At 41.0% G+C, this 18,450-nt stretch overlaps 1 protein-coding gene across 1 annotated transcript in view; it reads right to left on the reverse strand.

Moving 5' to 3' along the window:
- Positions 1–6,063: 6,063 nt before the first annotated feature.
- Positions 6,064–18,450, reverse strand: part of cdh6 (cadherin 6) — a gene marked incomplete at its 3' end in the record, with an annotated part of 74,836 nt that continues 62,449 nt past the window's right edge. The window contains exons 8-12 of the mRNA XM_083990598.1: positions 17,666–17,802; positions 16,812–16,933; positions 11,961–12,078; positions 9,243–9,494; positions 6,064–6,620 (exon numbers count right to left, since the gene is read on the reverse strand). Of these exons, the coding sequence (XP_083846724.1) occupies positions 6,064–6,620; positions 9,243–9,494; positions 11,961–12,078; positions 16,812–16,933; positions 17,666–17,802 (1,186 nt within the window). The remainder of the gene's footprint in view (positions 6,621–9,242; positions 9,495–11,960; positions 12,079–16,811; positions 16,934–17,665; positions 17,803–18,450) is intronic.

Below are 18,450 nucleotides of genomic sequence, written 5' to 3' on the forward strand. Positions count from 1 at the left end.
ACAACACTAAGGATGAATTCTGGACCATTGGTCCTCACAGAACTGCTTCAGCTCAGCCATGTTATTATGGGATGTCTGGTGTGAACAGCTCTCTGGAGGTCATAGCATCCCTATTGGATTCAGGTCTGGGCTCTGACTGGGACACTCCCAAAGGTGGATTTTCTTTTTTTGAAGCTACTCTAGATTCTCTAGATAGTAGATTTACTTCAAGGCTCATTGACCATATTCACAGCGTCGCCATCTTTCCTTATGTCATCACTCGGGGTGGGTAAACAAACCTGAAGCGTCCCTGGCTGCAAGCAAGTCTGATAAACTGCTTCCTTTAATAATTTCCGGGTTGATACAGATTTAAAGAAGGCATGGGTTCTTAACGTCCGAAGGGACATCGGGCCATATTTCAAAGTAAAACGACATTTGGGTTAAACTGATTTGAATTAAATTAGCCGGCATTAGCTGCAACTGCTAACTTTTAAAAAATACATAGAAATAAATTACAAAAAACTTTCATCGGTACACAAAATATTTTCCCATTAGTGTTGTGGAGCGGCAAACTTCAGGCCTGCAATGGAAAGCAAAGCAATAATGGAGAAAACTATTCCAAAGGGTTCACAGACTTTTTCTTGCAACTGTCACACAGACAGTCTCTCATTGTGCTTTAACTTTGATAATTTTAGCCTCCACTCTTTACTGACACACAGTATGTGTCTCTGTGTAAATGTTGTATGTTCTCTGCTGACTTAGCCAGGGGTACTGTATGCTAACACTATGATGTGTCTTTCCAGTGCTAGTGTTCTCATTGTAACCCTGGGGCCAACTGTGACCAGTCAGGCTTCACATTGACAATTCATCTGTTGCACAAAGCAGTTCAAATCTTGCTGGGCTATGGTGCAATGGATTGTGGGTAAATTAAACCTTTTTTTCAATATGAAAAATAACCAAGCCATGGACCGCATAACCATTTCCAATAAAGGTGTTCAAGGACATTGCTTCATTGGGGACATAATAGTGTCCACGGTTTAAGGTCGACTTTATATTATGTCAGCCCTGCAAACCCAGTCTAAGTACGGTATAACCAACAGATGGATGATTAATTGTTGGATGCTACTTTTTGCATTTCCATTGTATTTGTATAAAGTGGTAAACACTGGTTTCTTGTCACAGCTGTCACCGTTCAAAGTGACTTCAAAATAAAATACCAATCACAGTATTAATATAAGATGTAAAAACAAATGTCATCATGCAGATAATATAGCCACAGGCAGAGCATATGAGAATCATTTTGTATAATTGTAATCTTATTTTACACCTGGCAGGAGGTCAATGTTTTGAGCTTAAAATTAGTCAGTCTTTGTTTTTGTGAAATTGATTGACTTGATGAATGGCACTTGATGAATCAGAAAAACTCAAATATTTTTGTATGTTTGCTGTATGACTTGTGTGCTTTTACTGATATGGCCTATAAGACAGTTGATCCTGACCTGTGATCAGTGCCAAGACCAGGACCAGGTCCAGGACCAGGAGCCTGCTTTGATGCGATCAAGTGTCCCAACTCCCCTGGACTAAATTCTACTTCTTCCTGGCTGACTGTCCCACCGACAAAGTGAAATGGCAGACATAATGGTTATGAATCCTTGTTGCTTTTTTTCAGTGCCAGCTGACAAAAAAACCGAAACAAAACATTTAGTGGTTGTTGCTAAAAGACCTGATTCCTTTCCTTGTTGTGCGTCTCTCTCAGCAGTAGCTGTATCCAGCTGCTCCCTGTGGTGGAGGGAAACCCCGGCCCTGCAGTGAGGAGGTTTAGCACCTTGTTTAACCCGTGCATTAAAAATTGAATGGCCGTACGTGTTTGAGTGAATCTGTGTGTCGTACACTTTGTGCGGGGGCGGGCTTAGTGAGTTTGACAGCCATTTCTATCTCCTTACATGACATCCCCATCAAAGATTAACAGTGAGAAAAAATATGAAGCACTAATGGAGGCACGCAGTGTTCTCACAGCAGGGTAAAGTTACAGCTGTCATCAGTAATGCTGATGTGCTCCCCTCCATCGGCTGCTGGCAGATGGTGCCCAGAGTAGAAGAGGGTGAGAGGTTTCAATCTGCCCTTTTAAAAACATTTTTTAATGGAATGGGCAGATTCTCCAACCGCTTGCCACCCTGCACCAAAAAAAAACCCTGTCGCTGTCAAACATCTCAGGAGCTTTAGCACTTCTTTTTTCCATGTGACTTTGGACGACAATAAAAAGGGTGAATCTTTTATGTGATTCTGTTTTATCTAACTATGTAGGTTATTTATTCATTTCTCTTTTCATTTACTGAGAACAACATGGTCACAGAGTTAAAAAATTGATGTGAGGGGAAAACTGGCCCATTTTTGAAAGATGATATTGTTCAACACATCAGGAACTGTATGTGTCCTCATATAAAGACTAATGTCCATGTGTTTTTTATTTTTTATTTATTTTTTATAAAACGGGTCTAGGTTCTGTGAAGGTTAGGGTTTGTTATGACCTGGATGTGAGCAGCACAGGAGGAGAGTTGTGAGTGGATGCCAGACTTCATCTTTGTGGACTGATTGCAGAACTCCAGCAGCAGACCCAGAGGTCCAGCAGTGACCAGCAGGAGCTGGACCTGGACTGGAGGCAAATCATCCTGATGGTGCAATGTTTGTAGACAGTGACAGCTCATTCATTTATAATTCATATTTATGAATATTATATTCTGTTTCTACTAACAGACGTGCCAAAATCACACACATCAGAAAATCCTCTTCAGTAACTGACTTAAATGCCAGAATGGGAAATACTTTGACTGAAGTTCAGAACAGGCTGGGTGAAATCAGAGGGATATTTTCAGCACTTCAATGGAGTTTCATTATCAACACCAAGAACTTTTAATGAGCGAGGTAAGAAGAAGAAGAGACGGATGTACTGTACTGAGGATAAAAGCACTTTCCTCTGGCTGGTTACTCATCAAATTAAAAAAAACAAAACAACAACATTTCTGTAAAAGTTTATTTTGACAAAATTAAACAACTTGATAATGCATCAGTATATACAGATGGTAGACTGCCTACAACAAGTTTCACACCTCCACATTAAAAACAGTGAAGCAGGAGGTTATCAGGATTTTTTCCCTCCAGGAATGTAATCATTGTGTCCTATAAATATTTGGTACAAAAAAAAGAATGATTTACAATGTAAAGAAAAATATGTGGGCAATGTTTGTTTAAAGCCTTCAGAACAGACACTGGTCACAAAAAAAAACAAAACGCTGTTCTTACAAGAAATACAACAGAAACACCTGCAACAAGTCAGGGCAACCAAAAGTCTGATTCATCCCCCAAACAAATGTTTTTGTTTTGTTTTTAACATGGCACTGAGGTTAACTGTTGTGATTTTATCTTTCTGTTTCAGCACTGAGCGTGACATCAAAGCAAGTGGTGAAAACTGTGCCTCTCAGTAATACAACAAGCCCCATGTCTCTGAATGAGACATGAGGTCGGGCAGGATCAAATACACAATTACACCAGTAAATAATGAAGTAGCATCTTTTCCTTGTCTCCCCTGGCTGAGTATACGAAGAAAACAGAGAAGACAGAGAAAACAAGAAATAATACGACCGTGAAAATGAGGTTACCAGTCACTAAAAAGTCACATTCAAAATGAAATGCTGGCTACGAAGTAGGTCTGTCACTTTGAATGAACACGTAAAGGTCATAATTCATATTCTAAAGAGCAGGCTCTGGTTTGGTCATCAGAATGTCACTGCAGCCGTGGTTGTCCACCTACTCCATCTGCGCCGTTAAATCCAGAATACCTGTACAAATTCCTTTGCAGTAGTTAGTACTAGTCAAGATTAGCTGATTAGCAGGCCTTGCTAGTCACAACTGTTTCAGCAATTAAATACTGTTGTTGGAGCAACCAGCAGAGACACAAGGAAGTGAAGATATCCAGTCATTCTTCCACTTTGCTTTTACTTCTGCTAAACTAAGCTTAGATACAGTAGATTAAAATATGCTAAGCAAAGCAAAGCAAAGCAAAGCAACTGCTTTACATTTCAAAGACCAGAGTGGTATCAGTCATGTAGCAAGCAAATAGGCTTATAATTACCCACGTCGACTAACCCTGACCCCCAACCCACAAAACAATGACATGCAGGCCACTGTTGTTGTGGCTACCATGTTGGCTAAGTTGTTGAACACATATGGAACAACATTAACATCCATGTTTGCTTCCATCTGATGAATGCACCGGTAGTTGGAATAGTTTGTTCTGCCAAAACTGCTAATTGCTCCGACACCGCATCCTGACACACAGCGAGCGAACCGGGCGCATGACGTCTGTCCGACTACCCATTTCTCCAACCATATATTTCTTTATTTTCGCGTCCATTAGTCCGACCTCCCATTTCTCCGACTTAAGTAGCCCTAACCCTTAACCTTACCCTAAACCTAACCTTAACAGTGTAGAATGGGTAGTCGGAGAAATGAGCCGTTGAACTTTTGGGCAGTCGGACTGATGTATGCTCCCTGAGCCAACCGGCGACAAAATCTCGTGCGAAAGTGTCCTGATATGCAGCGTGACGATTTTAGCAAGAGTATATTCTATTGGTTGTTCTCCTCTCTAAGTTAACTAGCTTGCCAACAGGAAGCAGCATGTACTTTTCAACCAATAAGAAGTGTTTAGGGGCGGGACACTGCCACGAAATGTCGTCCAGATAGAGACGGAGCAAGCAAATTTTTCAGGGTTGGAATGCAGGGTTGGCCCACGGCATGTCAGGACAGGCTGATTGAAACGCATCTCCTAATCATATTTCCTTATTCAGTATAACAGTGTTTTAGTATAACAAAAACTAGTTTTTCTTCATCTCAGAACAATGGACTTCGTTCTCTTGACTTAATGAGATAAAAACATTTGGCCTTTCTCTGCTTTGAAATTTGTGTTTTTACTTATTTTTTTGGACTATCTTCTTATTACAGCTTGAGTTTTGAGAACTGCTGTAACAAAATGTGGCAGTCCTACTGTGAAGGTGCTGTATGTAAATGTAAAGCATACATCCAGTGAAAATACTGTCACATAGTTTACCAGTTGCCTGTATTTTTTTTTTTGCAGTGAAATGAACGATTTATAGAACTTAGTTTACTTTCAGTATAACTCAGGTTAACCACAGTTCTGACACAATATAATACACTTAATCAAGAAGCTAAAAATCTAGAAATGATGTCAACAAATATCATTGTTTTGTGAGCAGCACAAAAAAAAAAAAATCTAAAAGCCTACGTAAACATAAAGAAAACAGTGCATTTTGCCATGAAAGTTATATTTTACTCTGTGTCCCGAAGAAGGCGACTTTGAAGTGAGGACCCTTCAGTTCTGCTCCTCTGGAATGGTCATTTTGTACAACAAAAACGACAAAGAGCAATCATGTGAGAGTTGTCAGCCCCCTCCAGTCTCAACCAGCCTTACAGGCGCACTCAGTTCAGATGGACGGGCAGCAGAAGGGCACTTAGTCAAAAAAAGAAAAGACTCACTTTATTTTGTTTGGGTTTTGTTGACTGACCTGGTTCCAGACGCTCCATTCAGTCGACCTTGAAGGACACATTTAGAGCCACGCAGAGCATCACACACTGGTTATTTGGTAACCCAGGAGAGATTAAAGCAAAACCTGAAAAATCAAATACTTAATACAAAATACTGTTGAACCTCTACTTCAACTTCTGGCCTGAAATGAGTCTTTGAGGAGGTTTACACTGGTGAAACTGAAGATCTTTGGCTCCACCGTTGTGCTGGTTGAGTTACATTACCAAAACACACTTTAAGGACTCGAGTTCCTTTTGAAAAAAGATTGTTGAGCTCCACGTTTGGCTCCATTTGCAGTGAGGGCAGGTCAGAGTTCTTGAGAATATCCCATTATGTGTGTTGGTTCTCAGTGTGTTGTGTGTGTTTGCCTATTGAAGCTTCTCAGCAACGCTTACAATCTCTGACTCTGAGTTTGCTATGATGCCCAGCCCTGCATTTAGTGTGTGTGTGTTTGTGTGTGTGCAAGTGTGTGTGTGGTATCTTTGTTAGGAGAAGTCACTGTCCTCGGCCCCGTACAGGTCGGCCAGTTTCCTGAACCTGGGCCCCCAGTCACTCAGGTAGTGGTAGTCCTGCTCGGCCTCGGACGAAGCCGAGCCCAGTGAACTCAGCGACTCGGCCACCGAGCCCGCGCCCTCGTAGGCGTAGGTGGCCAGCGAGTCATATGGTGGCGCCGTCGGGTTGCAGTCGTTCTCCAGAACTCTCTGGTTGATGAATTCACGTACGTCCCCGTTATCCCGTGTCGCCACGCCGACCGGCGGCATGATGAGGCCGGAGGCGGCGGGGATGGCGGGGGCGGGGCGGCGGTGTGACGCGTACAGCAGGGTGTCAGACGGGATGATGTCACGCCTCTGTTTGGTCTGCTCCTCCAAGGCGGCGGCGGCGTCCGGGTGTCGCAGCGCTCCGATGTCAAACGCTTGGGTGTCCTCCTCGCCGCCACCTTCGTCATTGTAGCTCACCACGTTGTCCCGCACGTCCTCCTTGGAGATGATGAGAGGCTCCTGCTTTCTTTGACGTTTTAACGCGGTGAAGAGAACCACGATCACTGTAGGAGGCATCAGAGACGCACAATTAGACAGAATCACTGCAAAGAGCCGCACACACGCACGAGTGTTCATCTGACAGTCCACTCTGAGGTGGAGTTGGTGCAGAAAAAGAGAAAGTTGCAGAAGAAAGAAGACAGTTCTAGTGTTCAAATGTGATGTTGAGATAACAGACATAAAACAGAAACTCTGGAGTTGTCTGAACAGGTTAAAATGTAGTAACAGAGATGGTTTTACATTGAATTGAATTTCATTCAACAACATCTGGTCTGTGGGCATACATTGAAGAGATAACAAGGTCAATAGAATATCTAAACCACTTTATATAACTGAGACACACAGACTGTATTTGACACACTTGCTTTGACTGGATGATTGTCAGTGCACAAAATAGTAACTCTATTTCCACTCATAGATGAATTAATTATGTGAATCATCATTCCCCACAAGGTAGCACCATGCTGAGCACGTAAGGGACTACTAGGGAGTGTCAATATAAACTCCCATGAGGAAGAAAGATTTGGAGCCTACAGGTGAAGGCTGGGGGCTGTTGAAATCCCATATGAACACAACTAACAGCTTAATTACAGAGTAAAAGGATGTTGCATATAGAGTAGGCTGCAGTGAGAGGAATATTGGCAGCAGAGATGGCTTTATCAGCTGAGCTCTGCTTCATTTTCCACTAAACCATTTTAGCATCACCTTAAAGGACAATTCCGGGCAAATTCAACACGGGCTGTATTTTCCTAACATTTTAGGTCTAAAAGAAGGAATCTGAAGATATTCAGTGTAATTGCTCCTGTTTTGCGGTAGCTGTGTCTGTCCCCGCATCGCCACGGCAGCAATGAATGGGAGCGGATGGAAGTTCCGCTGCTTAGGCTGTTTACATCCCTCAAAACCACTTTTTTTCCCCCCACAGACAGCGTCGGATGGCTACTCAAAATCACAAGGTGAGATGTCTGAGCAGGGTGAGCCGAGCTGGAAATCAAGAGTTTATCTGAACCAAAAAGAAAAGTGCAGGTTGAAACAGAACAGAACTGAGTTTTACGGATAAAGAAGCAGTGGCTCTACTGTCATTTGTGTCATGTATTAGTTCACAGTGGAATTGACTGTTGTAATAAGACTGAGCTCACATGTGACCTCAGCTTTACATATTAAACCACTGTTACACTTGGCGTGAGTGTGCTCGTTGTGATTGTAACATTAGTCTGAATAAAATAATCAGATTAAAGCTTTTGCATGACAACTCTTACAGCAGAGGTCTGAGCTTTAACCAGGTTAAGGATGAATTATTATGGTGTGTATGTGTGTGTATGTGTGTGTGTGTGTGTCCACTAAGTCTGCAATGACGGCATCTTCAGGGGCATAAATATGTGTTCATTTTCCCTGCAGCCCACTGTACTGTGACCACAGCACGAGTAAGAGGATAAGTGGGGATACGGTGGCGGATGAGATGAATTCATTTCCATGAGGTTTGATTCTGATGAGCAGCAGCAGAGTTCAGCTCCAAGCCAACATTGTTTCCCCATTACAACAAATGAGAAAGTACAAGGGCTGCTTGTGTTTACAGCACTGACGGCGTGACCACACAGGCCTCACACTTCATCTCATATCTCTTATCATAATTACTGGCTATTTGATATTCATATAAAAAATTAATTAATTAATTAAACATTAATTGATTTTTTTTCTTTTCTCTATACTCTCTTTATTAACATGCACTGTTCCCTTTTTCCTTTTTTTTCTCTTATATTCCTCTTAGTGGACATCATAGTGGCTCAGTTACTACATACACTTTATTTACAATTATTTATTTGTATTCACTTTTTATTCTGTATTTGTATTTATCCTTCCTGTTGTGTTAGGGTCACCATTGACCCGTTTTTAGGTTTTTAATGCATTAAAGTACCACATAAATTTAAAGGCTTTTTGACAGGAAACTCTATTTAAACAAAATAAAACAAAACTTTTTCACAAAATTCTAATATGCTTATGACGTTTGTGTTGTTTGGGTCTGTTTCGACACGGTTATAACGATAGGAACAATAATGAGAGTTAAAACTGAAATCATAACAATGTAACCAAGAGATGAGAAACAAATGGGATGATAAATAATTGTTTTTACTGTGTTTTACAGCTAATTTAAGACTCGGGTCAAAACCGATCGACCCTAACAACACAAGAGATGGCAGCAGAAAGCTGACAGGAGGAAGGTTAATTCTTTATTTCGCAGTGTATCTATGTTTAAAAAAGAAGCTACTACAGTAACATTCTGTCTTTTCTCAGTTGAGGTACTATTTAATATTTACTGATTTAAAGAAATAGTTACCTGATTTAATGTCTCTATGGATATTTCATTCAATTTTATTTATTTATTTTTATTATTTTGCATCTATGCATCTAGTAGGAACACTATCCATGTGCAACTTGTATATTCATGCATGCATTTTTTTCTTTCATTCATATTTGAGTCCTATCATTGTAATACTGGTGTCCCCCTGCGCACACACACACACACACACACACACACACACACACACACACACACACACACACACACACACACACACACACACACACACACACACACACACACACACACACACAGAGTGTCCTATACTCACTCAGCAGTATGATGGCACACAGGAGGATGGCGATGAGCGCGCCGGTGCTGAGGCCAGGAGAGCTGCTCAGAGCCTCGGTGTTACACAGCTCCATGTTGCCTTCGCGGTCGCAGGTGCACACCCTCACGGTGAGGGTCTCGGTGCTGCTCTGCATGGGGTAGTCGCCGTCTGTGATCACCACGGGAACCAGGTAGACGCTCTGGTGCATGCGGCTGTAGCTGGCTCGACGTGTCAAGATGGCAGCGGTGTTATCTGAGTCACAGAAAAGACCTGTTAGATGGTTGTAGTAGCAGCTCAGTGTGTGTGAAGAGGAGAGCAGTCACTCAGGGTACTGTCTGAAAGAAATGTGTCTTTACTCAGGGAAAGGTAAGACTGGGCAACAGACACAATAGCTACTGTATGTTCATTATCTCTAACCTCTAAACACAGCACAGATCAAAACCAAAAACTATGGGGTGAACTTCTTCACCCTCCATTCTGCTCATTGGTTTCACCATTGACATGTCTAAGGACAATAGAACACAGAACATAATAAAACGTTGCAAAATAGAGAAACTTCTCTATTTTGCAACGTTTTTATGTATTATGTCCTATTGTCAGAACATATAGCAAAGAATTATGTACAGTACAGTCATCACACATTCAAAAATACCAATTTCATTAAAGTATACCACGCAATTATTCAAAGAACCTGCTGTGCATAGAAACCCTCAGCAGAAGTAAGAAGTAGGAGTACAGTAAAGGGTAAATAGCTACTGCATTCTAGATGTATTTACTGCAATGACAGCGTCTGAAACAAAGGACTTCTTATAGAGATTCCTTACCATCAGTCGTCTCTAACACTTCCCTGAAGGTAAAGCTTAAATTCACTACACAGAGGATGAGAAGAGTCGATCTTCTCAGCTTTAATTCTGATTAATTCACCGTAAAGACTATACTCAACTGCTTCTGTGGCCATGTTCACTATTTTCTGCAGTTTGTTTCTCCATTTGATGTTTAGATTTCCAGACCACATGATCATATTACAGTTTTTTTCGATTGCTAACAAGCAGTGGTCGAAACTGAAGTCACATGTTCAAAACTCTTAACACAGCCAGCGTTTCCATCAGGCATCTCAGCTAAACAGTTCATCTCTTCCCCAAAACGGTGCCTCACCAACAAAACACTTCATACATGTCTCAAAATAAGCTCATTCAACCACAACACTAGCACATAGTATCACTGTGGAAACAAATACTGTCACTCATAGCACACTGAACTACAAAACACTAACAACAAAGAACATTACTTCAAATTAATTTGATCTTTGAAGTTTGAATGATCTTTTTTCAAAATCAGTAAATCAGTTTTATTATAAAAATAAATACTGCAATATCTTTGCACTTTGAGTGTTCTAGATAATATATTGCAACAAGAATGAATCAGGAATGCAGCAATTTACGTCAAGAAAATGTATTTTCTCTGTGCCCTTGCATAGGTACTAAGGGACCTTACAAAAAATAAAAAGTTTACTGTAAACCATGTGATCCATATTTCCAAAGAAAAAACAACCAGAAGCCCCCCCCTCACAAACACTTTTTATATGGTTTCTAATGAGGCCAAACACAGATCACCTGGATCAGTTTTGAGCTGGAAACTAACCTCACCTGTGTTTGGAGTTGCAGTAATATTTTTATTTATGTTATTCAATAAAATATTTTTGATTTGACATTTTATATATTTCAATGTTCCTGCAACAGAAATTCCCCATGCCCCCCCATCCCCTCCCTCCCTCCCTCCCTCCCTCCCTCCCATCATTCTGTTTTGATTGTGTTTTTAACAGTTTTGAACAAAGTGTGTTAGCATTTGAAACATGTGCTGTAAAAGTCTAGTGTTTTGCAGGTGGTGAACTAGTAACTGAGAAAAGAGTCCATGAATTTTGGTGACAGTGGTCACTGAATGCATTTAGTGTGAAAGCAATGAAAAGTGCTTCACAGTTTGGTCCACATGGACTTGTGTTTTGCAAACTGTGTTAAGAGTTTTGAAAATGTGACTTCAGTTTCGACCACTGCTTGTTAGCAATTGAAAAAAACTGTAAATGATAAGACACTTTCCACCAGGCTCTACATTATTTATATACATTATATACATTGTTTATAATAGTTTGACTCACTCCAAAATTGTTGAGCTTGCGTAGCGTGTGATCCGTATCGATTTGAAAAGTAAGACTGCTGTCAATGTATGTGCCCAAGTATTCAGATGGAACGTAGCTTCCTGCTAAATCTGGTGCATACTTTTCATTTTTTTAATGATTAATTCAAGTTCATACTGTCCTTACCCCTCCCCCACCTCATAAAAAAAAAGAAAAAAGAAAGGAAAAAAAAAAAACTTGAATAGAGAAACCCTGTGTAGAGAACATACAGCACAGCAAGCTACCAATCTGTGTCCATGGAGACGGCTACAACACATCAATCACTGATTCAGTGCCGACAGTCAGACAGAAGGACAAGGAGTCCATTTTTCACTTTGCTTCCTCTGATTACAGGAACACTTGCAGATGACCACACTGATGATAAATCATAATCACTAGAAACACAGTAGTTTGGTTGATGAGTGAGCAGTCTGGCTAAAACGGTGCACCACTCTGTTCAAACGGTTCATATTCATTAAATGCCCTTGTTAAATGTCTCCTCCGTGGTATTTATAGAGCTTCCTGCCTGTGTCTGCTGTGGCACCCACCTCCGTTGTCTAGAACGCTGAAGTTGCTGCGGTGCGTTCCCTCGGGAGCCAGGCTGAAGTAGAATTTGTGTCCTGTGGACGGCTCATCGGCGTCGACGGCGCTGACTGTCTGGATCCGCTGTCAGATACACAAAGTCCTGTTAACACCAAGCTCTCAGTCCAGTCTAGTCCATTACCAGCAGTGGATGAGTGTAAGAGGAGCGAGTCTGCTGTGTTTAAACAAGTCTTTAAACATCTCTGTCATATCAAATGAAATGAAATATTTGTGTCTTTTGTAACTGTACGTGATATTGTTGTTCTACACAGCTATCAAGTTGAAAAGTGTTCTTTTAGACATTTTCAATTCCCCACTATCATTTAGTATTTCCTTTTCCCTAAAATGCAACAAAACACCCTGACGGTGGAGAAGTGGATTATGCTAATGCAGGGGTTTGAGAGGTTTTGAGACGCCCACAGTGTAAACTTGTTTCCATTGCAGCTGATTAAATTCAAACTGCGCGCAGCTGCTCGTCTCTATGAAGGAGCACGGCACGCTACAAACTTTCTACAGTGAGTGGTCACGTCTGCAGAGTGCGAGAGCTTCACACACTTCACACTCCAGAGATAGACACAAGCTGAAGACAGGGACTCCATGGATTTTCTGTGAGTGGGATGGAGCCGGATTCACAAAACAACGGCATATGTACAGCAGCTCCATAAAATCTCTTTATAACCCCACATGGAAGACATACAAAACAACCACAATGCGGTGAAACTTTTTAATTTAAGGAATATAATTTACAAGAAAGTCCCCGAGCCATTAAGTTAACCTTTTGCTTTTATTGTAATACAAGTTAATGTCTATTTTATAAGTTTTGTTTTGGTGAACGCTTTTACTTTGAGCTGCTCTTCTCCACTCTGAAGAGCGAGGCTACCCGCACTTCAAGATTTTGCTGATTCTGATTGGCTGCCAGTACTGTCAATCACATCAACATGGTATAGCCTCATTCTATCGGCTCTAACGGTTCAAATGAGCTGTCAATCACTCGAATCAACCAATCCGCTGCAGAGATAGAGCCAGACGTAACTGCACCCAAATAAGCTGCTCTCAGTGCAGCTTTACGCAGAGGGACACGGAGGGCCTAGAAAGTAGTTGTTATTTAGTCCCGGTTGATTCTTTTTCAGTTAGTTTATGCAAATTGTGTGAAAATAAAGATTAAACAATGGTTTATAGTGGCAGGTGGTTCCAAGCTGTGCCAAAAATGGACATTTTGGACAAAAGCTTGCCTGAATATTTTGTAGTAGCCTAAAATCTCAATAATCGTGTCCTGCTTCACTTTATCAGAATCAACCACTGCAGAGATAATGTTCATACATTGTACAATCATTTGATAGAGGGTTTGAGCTTTGATAGCATCATTCTGAAGGACACTGATCCAAAATATGACTTTTTTTTTTGGGGGGGGGGGTGAATATTAATTTTATTTAATTATTGCTGTGTGCCATCTTCATTTACTCTTCACCAGTAACACATATACTGAAATTTACACATCTCAGCAATTTGTCAATCTTTTCCCCTTTACTATGATACCAAAAGTATTCAAATAGACCTTGTGGTTGCAGAGATATACTCATTTTATTATGGATATGCAATTTTCGAGAAAAGGCCTAGAAAATAGACTTGATTTGATCAGTAGATTGATCACAGTTGATCACAAATCCAGCTGAGCATTTTATTGTCCTTTAACAAACAGTTTTATTTTCTACAGAAGCTACAGCAGCATCAGAAGTGTTAATGTGACTGTTACTGAACCCTGGGGGTCTGTATGCTCCAATTATTTCTCAGCTGTTGGCTATATATGTTTTTTCTGTTTGACCACAGTCTTATTTAATTGAACAGGGGGAACTAGCTGGAGAAAGTAGCTGCTAGATTAAAGGCTTTAACAAAGTTGTGTGCCAGTGACACACATGTCCACCACACACACTGAGCAGATCTGGAACCTGAGGGAAAGCGGCGGATGATATCCAGTCAACAAACACTGACGATTAACACTGAGGGACAGATGAAAGGGCAGAGGAATTAAAGGATGAAAGGATGGCAGGATGACAGGGACGTGTGGAGATCAATGGCAGCCAAGTGTGTGTGGCACAAGCAGTGTGGTTGCACCGAAGTGTGTTTTATCGTGTTTTGAAACCACACATACAGATTTGTCTTTTTATCCTATTAATTGTTGAATGATATATTTGCGTGTGTGTAGTGTGTGCACATGTAAAAGCTTATGCACTTTAATCACATTAGTTGAACCCTATGGTAATGAAATGAATCATATCTAGTGGTTTTACTGCAGAGAACAATCACATACAGTGCTGTTTAGATGTGGATGATTAAAACCACATGTTACACAAGTCTAACAAAGTTGGACTGTTGAGTCAGTCAATTAGGAAGGTAGAGGGAAAGCTAATTAAATATCAGTACTTTAAATGGTTAATTGGCTGTGTAATGCAAAAAAAAAGGAAGAGGTGAAAATATAAAAATCCTCAAAACCATGAAAAGGAAACCATTTCTGATGCATGTAGCAGTTTAAAAACAGGATGCACTTGTAAAGCTGGAACCATGAGACACGGTGGCCTATATTCATCACACCCAGGACAAGGGTCAGTGGAGTAGTGATGCTGATTCCATGCAAATGCTGTGTTTTTCTGTTCATAAAAGGGGATTATCAACTCAGTTTAGCCTCTTGGGCTGGACATATCCCTTAAGTGATTCATAAAAGCTTCACAGCACAATGACTATAGGACCACCTGCTGTGAGCAGACAGCAGAGCCAGCTCTTATTCATTACCAGTGGTCATTTGAGATCACTCTTCTACAATGAAATATTGTTACAGAACAAACCTCTGGTAAAAAACAAACAAGCTATTATTACATCCGAGGTTCACCTGTGATTTTTTTTTTTTTTAAATGACTGTGTTCGGTAAAGAAACAAACTTTTACATGATGTTTTTTTTGTATGTGATAGTTATGTTAATTTAAATCTTCACGCTCTCATTACTGTCCTGTTCTTCTCTGTGGCCTGTCTGTCATGTCTCCCCACAGAGAGCCCCTGCTGGTGGAAGTGAACTAACAATTAGTGGCTTCTCTACAAACCCTCAGCAGCCACACCAACATTAATCAGATGACTGCTGAGGAAATAACCTATGTTTAGGATAGGATGTGATGAAATGACTATTTTTATTCTGTCATTACTGAATTGTTGGCAGCAAGAAGCAGAGACTTACAGTGAGAGTTCCAGGTAATGTTACCTGGATGTGCTAGGCTTGGAGGATGGTCAGTTTTAATGAACCCTCTGCCTTCACTCCCTTCTTATTTTCACAGAGAAATATGCAAAACATTTTGTTCAGATTCTGAGTGTCAGCTCTGAAAAATGGAGCTGGTGGCAGGTTCAGTGATGTTAATGAAACCAGGCACAGCTGTTTAATGTGATCTCTGTAACCCGTAGAGTCAATTCATTTCTCTGATGAAAGCTTCTCATTGTTTTGTTGTGCCACTCTTCAGGAGTGGGATTCTTCCAGCAAAACCTGTGTGCACATCATCATATTAATTCAAGCCTCTTGTCTTAATGGTTTGTTTGAAGCTTGTGTTCATTGTCAGGTCATAGATTTATGTGGATTGTTTCAAATGTCCATATTACCTAAAGGTAGATGTCCATGTGTAGTGTGATTATAAAGCAGCTCTAGGTTCTATATTAATACAGTGAAAGAATCAAAACCTTAAAACCAGCCGTCAGGACTTCCTGTCACTTTGTGAGTCAACCAAAGCCCTCAACTATGTCCCAGTCCCAGTCCACTTGGACCCACCACCCAACCATGTAGACTTACAAAAGTGTTTACCTGCTTTATTTTTATCTTTACAGCCAATCAGAAGAGATGCTCAGCCTCCTCTCTTTTGATTGGCTCTCTGACCTGTTATTACTGGAGCTCCAGCCTGAGCAAGGAGATGCAAAACTACACTGAGATGGCTGTTGGTTATTAACCCTCCTGTTGTCCTCCTCCTGAGTCAAGGAAGGAAGGAAGGATGAAGGGAAAGATGGAAGGAAAGAAGGAAGGGAAAAGGGAAGGTAAGATAGAAGGAGGGAGGGAACAGATTGGGTTAATTGGGTCAAAAAGGAAGGAAGAATTATGGACGAAGGGAAAGAAGGAAGAAAGGAAGGGAGGGAAAAAGGATTGTGGAAAGAAGGAAGGGAAAAAGGAAGGAAAGAAAGATGGAGGGAGGGAACAGATTCATTCAAGGAAGGAAGAAGGTAAAGAAGGGAGGGAACAGATCAGGTCAATTGGATCAAAAGAGGAAGAAAGTAAGGACAAAGGGAAGGAAGGAATGAAGGGAATAAGGATTGTGAAAGAAGGAAGGAAAGAAAGATGGAGGGAGGGAACAGATTCGTTCAAGGAAAGAAGAAGAAGGAAGGAAGGAAGAAGGGAAAGAAGGAAGGAAAGAAAGATTGAGGGAGGGAACAGATCAGGTCAATTGGATCAAAAGAGGAGGGAAGTAAGGACGAAGGGGAGAAAGGAAGGCAGGATTGTGAAAGAAGGAAGGGGAAAAGGAAGGAAAGAAAGATGGAGGGAGGGAACAGATTCGTTCAAGAAAGGAAGAAGAAGGAAGGAAGGAAGGAAGGAAAGAAGGAAGGGGATAAGGATTGTGGAAAGAAGGAAGGGAGAAAGGAAGGATGGAGGAAGGGAACAGATTGGGTCAAATTGACCCATGAGGACAACAGGAGGGTTAAAACCACCAGCATATCTTCTCAGTCTTCAGCTTTAATCAATAACGCCTCAAAATCTAACTGCATCCACCAACAAAAGAGTCTTGGTAGTACCGTACCTGACCAGGTTTGGTTCTCTCGCAGACAAAGGTTTCATAAATGGTGGCGAAGGTGGGCGCGTTGTCGTTGATGTCGAGCAGGCGGATGTAGACGGGGACCAGGCTGCTCTGATGAGGGTTATCTGCAGGAGAAACACAGGAGAGAAACCTTCACACCTGCTCAACCTCTCACACACTCTCACACACTGAAGACCAGTGAGCTGAACCCTTCTGCTGCTATTTCTTACTGAGCCCAACAGCTTTTGGAGATTGAATTCATAAAACCTGTCCATGTTTTTGAGCTGTTATTTCATAGAGTCCTGTCATTTTTACAGTAGACTTGTTGTAGACCGCCAGGCTTTATTTCCCACTCATGTATGTGTGTGATAAAAACATTAAACACTGAGCAGAACTACTCCTGAGGGCTTCCTTTTTACTATTACCGGGTATTAATTATTTACTTCAATAATTTGAGGCTTAAATGTTTTCTCATTGATTAACAGAAATTAATCAGTGTGCAACAATGACTCCGGGCTCAGCAGTACAGCATGGCTTCTTCTGCTTCAAAACATCCATGGGTGGATTTGTTTTTTGTTTTTTTTCCCCCCTTAATTTTGGAATTTTATTTCTGCTCGCGGCATCATTGAAAATGTATACTTTTCAATAGAAATGAGTTCAGTGATTCTCAAATCTGTAGATTATCTTTTATTATCTGGTTTTGGGAGGAGTGCAGTCAAATCCCATCACTGAGAAAGCTGTAACATGTTGTACCATCTTGTTACATGTTAGTGAATTCACTTCATGATGAGTGATTGTGATTGACACACTGTGATACTAAAGACACTTGATGCTTCGTTAACAGCTGCTTGACTTACTGAACTCTGTGGCGACAACTGAAATGTTGTGCCAGGCCATCTCCTCTCTGTCCAGTTTTTTGAGTAGAAACACAGACCCATTTCCTGGATGGACATTGAACAGGCGATCCATGTCGGTGCGACGGTCGATCGAGTACCTGTAACAAGAGGAGAGAGGTGCTGAGAGGGCTGGTGGGTATAATCAGTTACACCAGGGTCAGTGGTGGAGCAGCCGCCCCATGTGTTGAGGCTACAGTCCTCACTGCAGGTAGCCCCGGTTCATTATGTCACCAAACTGTCATTTCTTTGTTTCTTAGTATAATGCAAAAAGACCAAAGGTAGTGTCACCAGCACAGCAAGAGGGCAATCAATATAACACCAAAAATACTCATTAAATGAGAAAAGTTGAATCTGAGTTCTACAATAATTTACAAGCGATCACTGATTATACCGTTTCCTGTGTCAATTTCTGTTTTTGCACTTGAGTGGAAGAGTGAAATGTTTGAAGAAAAATTGCAACAATGCTGTCTTGTATGCAAACTATTAACCTCTTCATGCAGAGGCCATTTTTGGCAATTTCCGCCTGTTTTTGTATCACTGCAATTAAAGCTTTATAACTACAGAAGTACTAATCCCACAACTATGGTTTATGGTTTATTTCATTTGTATGTGGTTGTGATTAGACTTCTGTAAATACGTATTTATGAAAGCAACATTTGATTTTTGCTAATAAAAAGCCAAATAAGCTACATACTGTCCCTTTAATGAAAAAATGAAGATACAGTGTTTTTGGTAATTAATACAGT

This window comes from Trachurus trachurus, assembly GCF_905171665.1.
Source record: "Trachurus trachurus genome assembly, chromosome: 17".
NCBI classification, from domain to species: domain Eukaryota; kingdom Metazoa; phylum Chordata; class Actinopteri; order Carangiformes; family Carangidae; genus Trachurus; species Trachurus trachurus.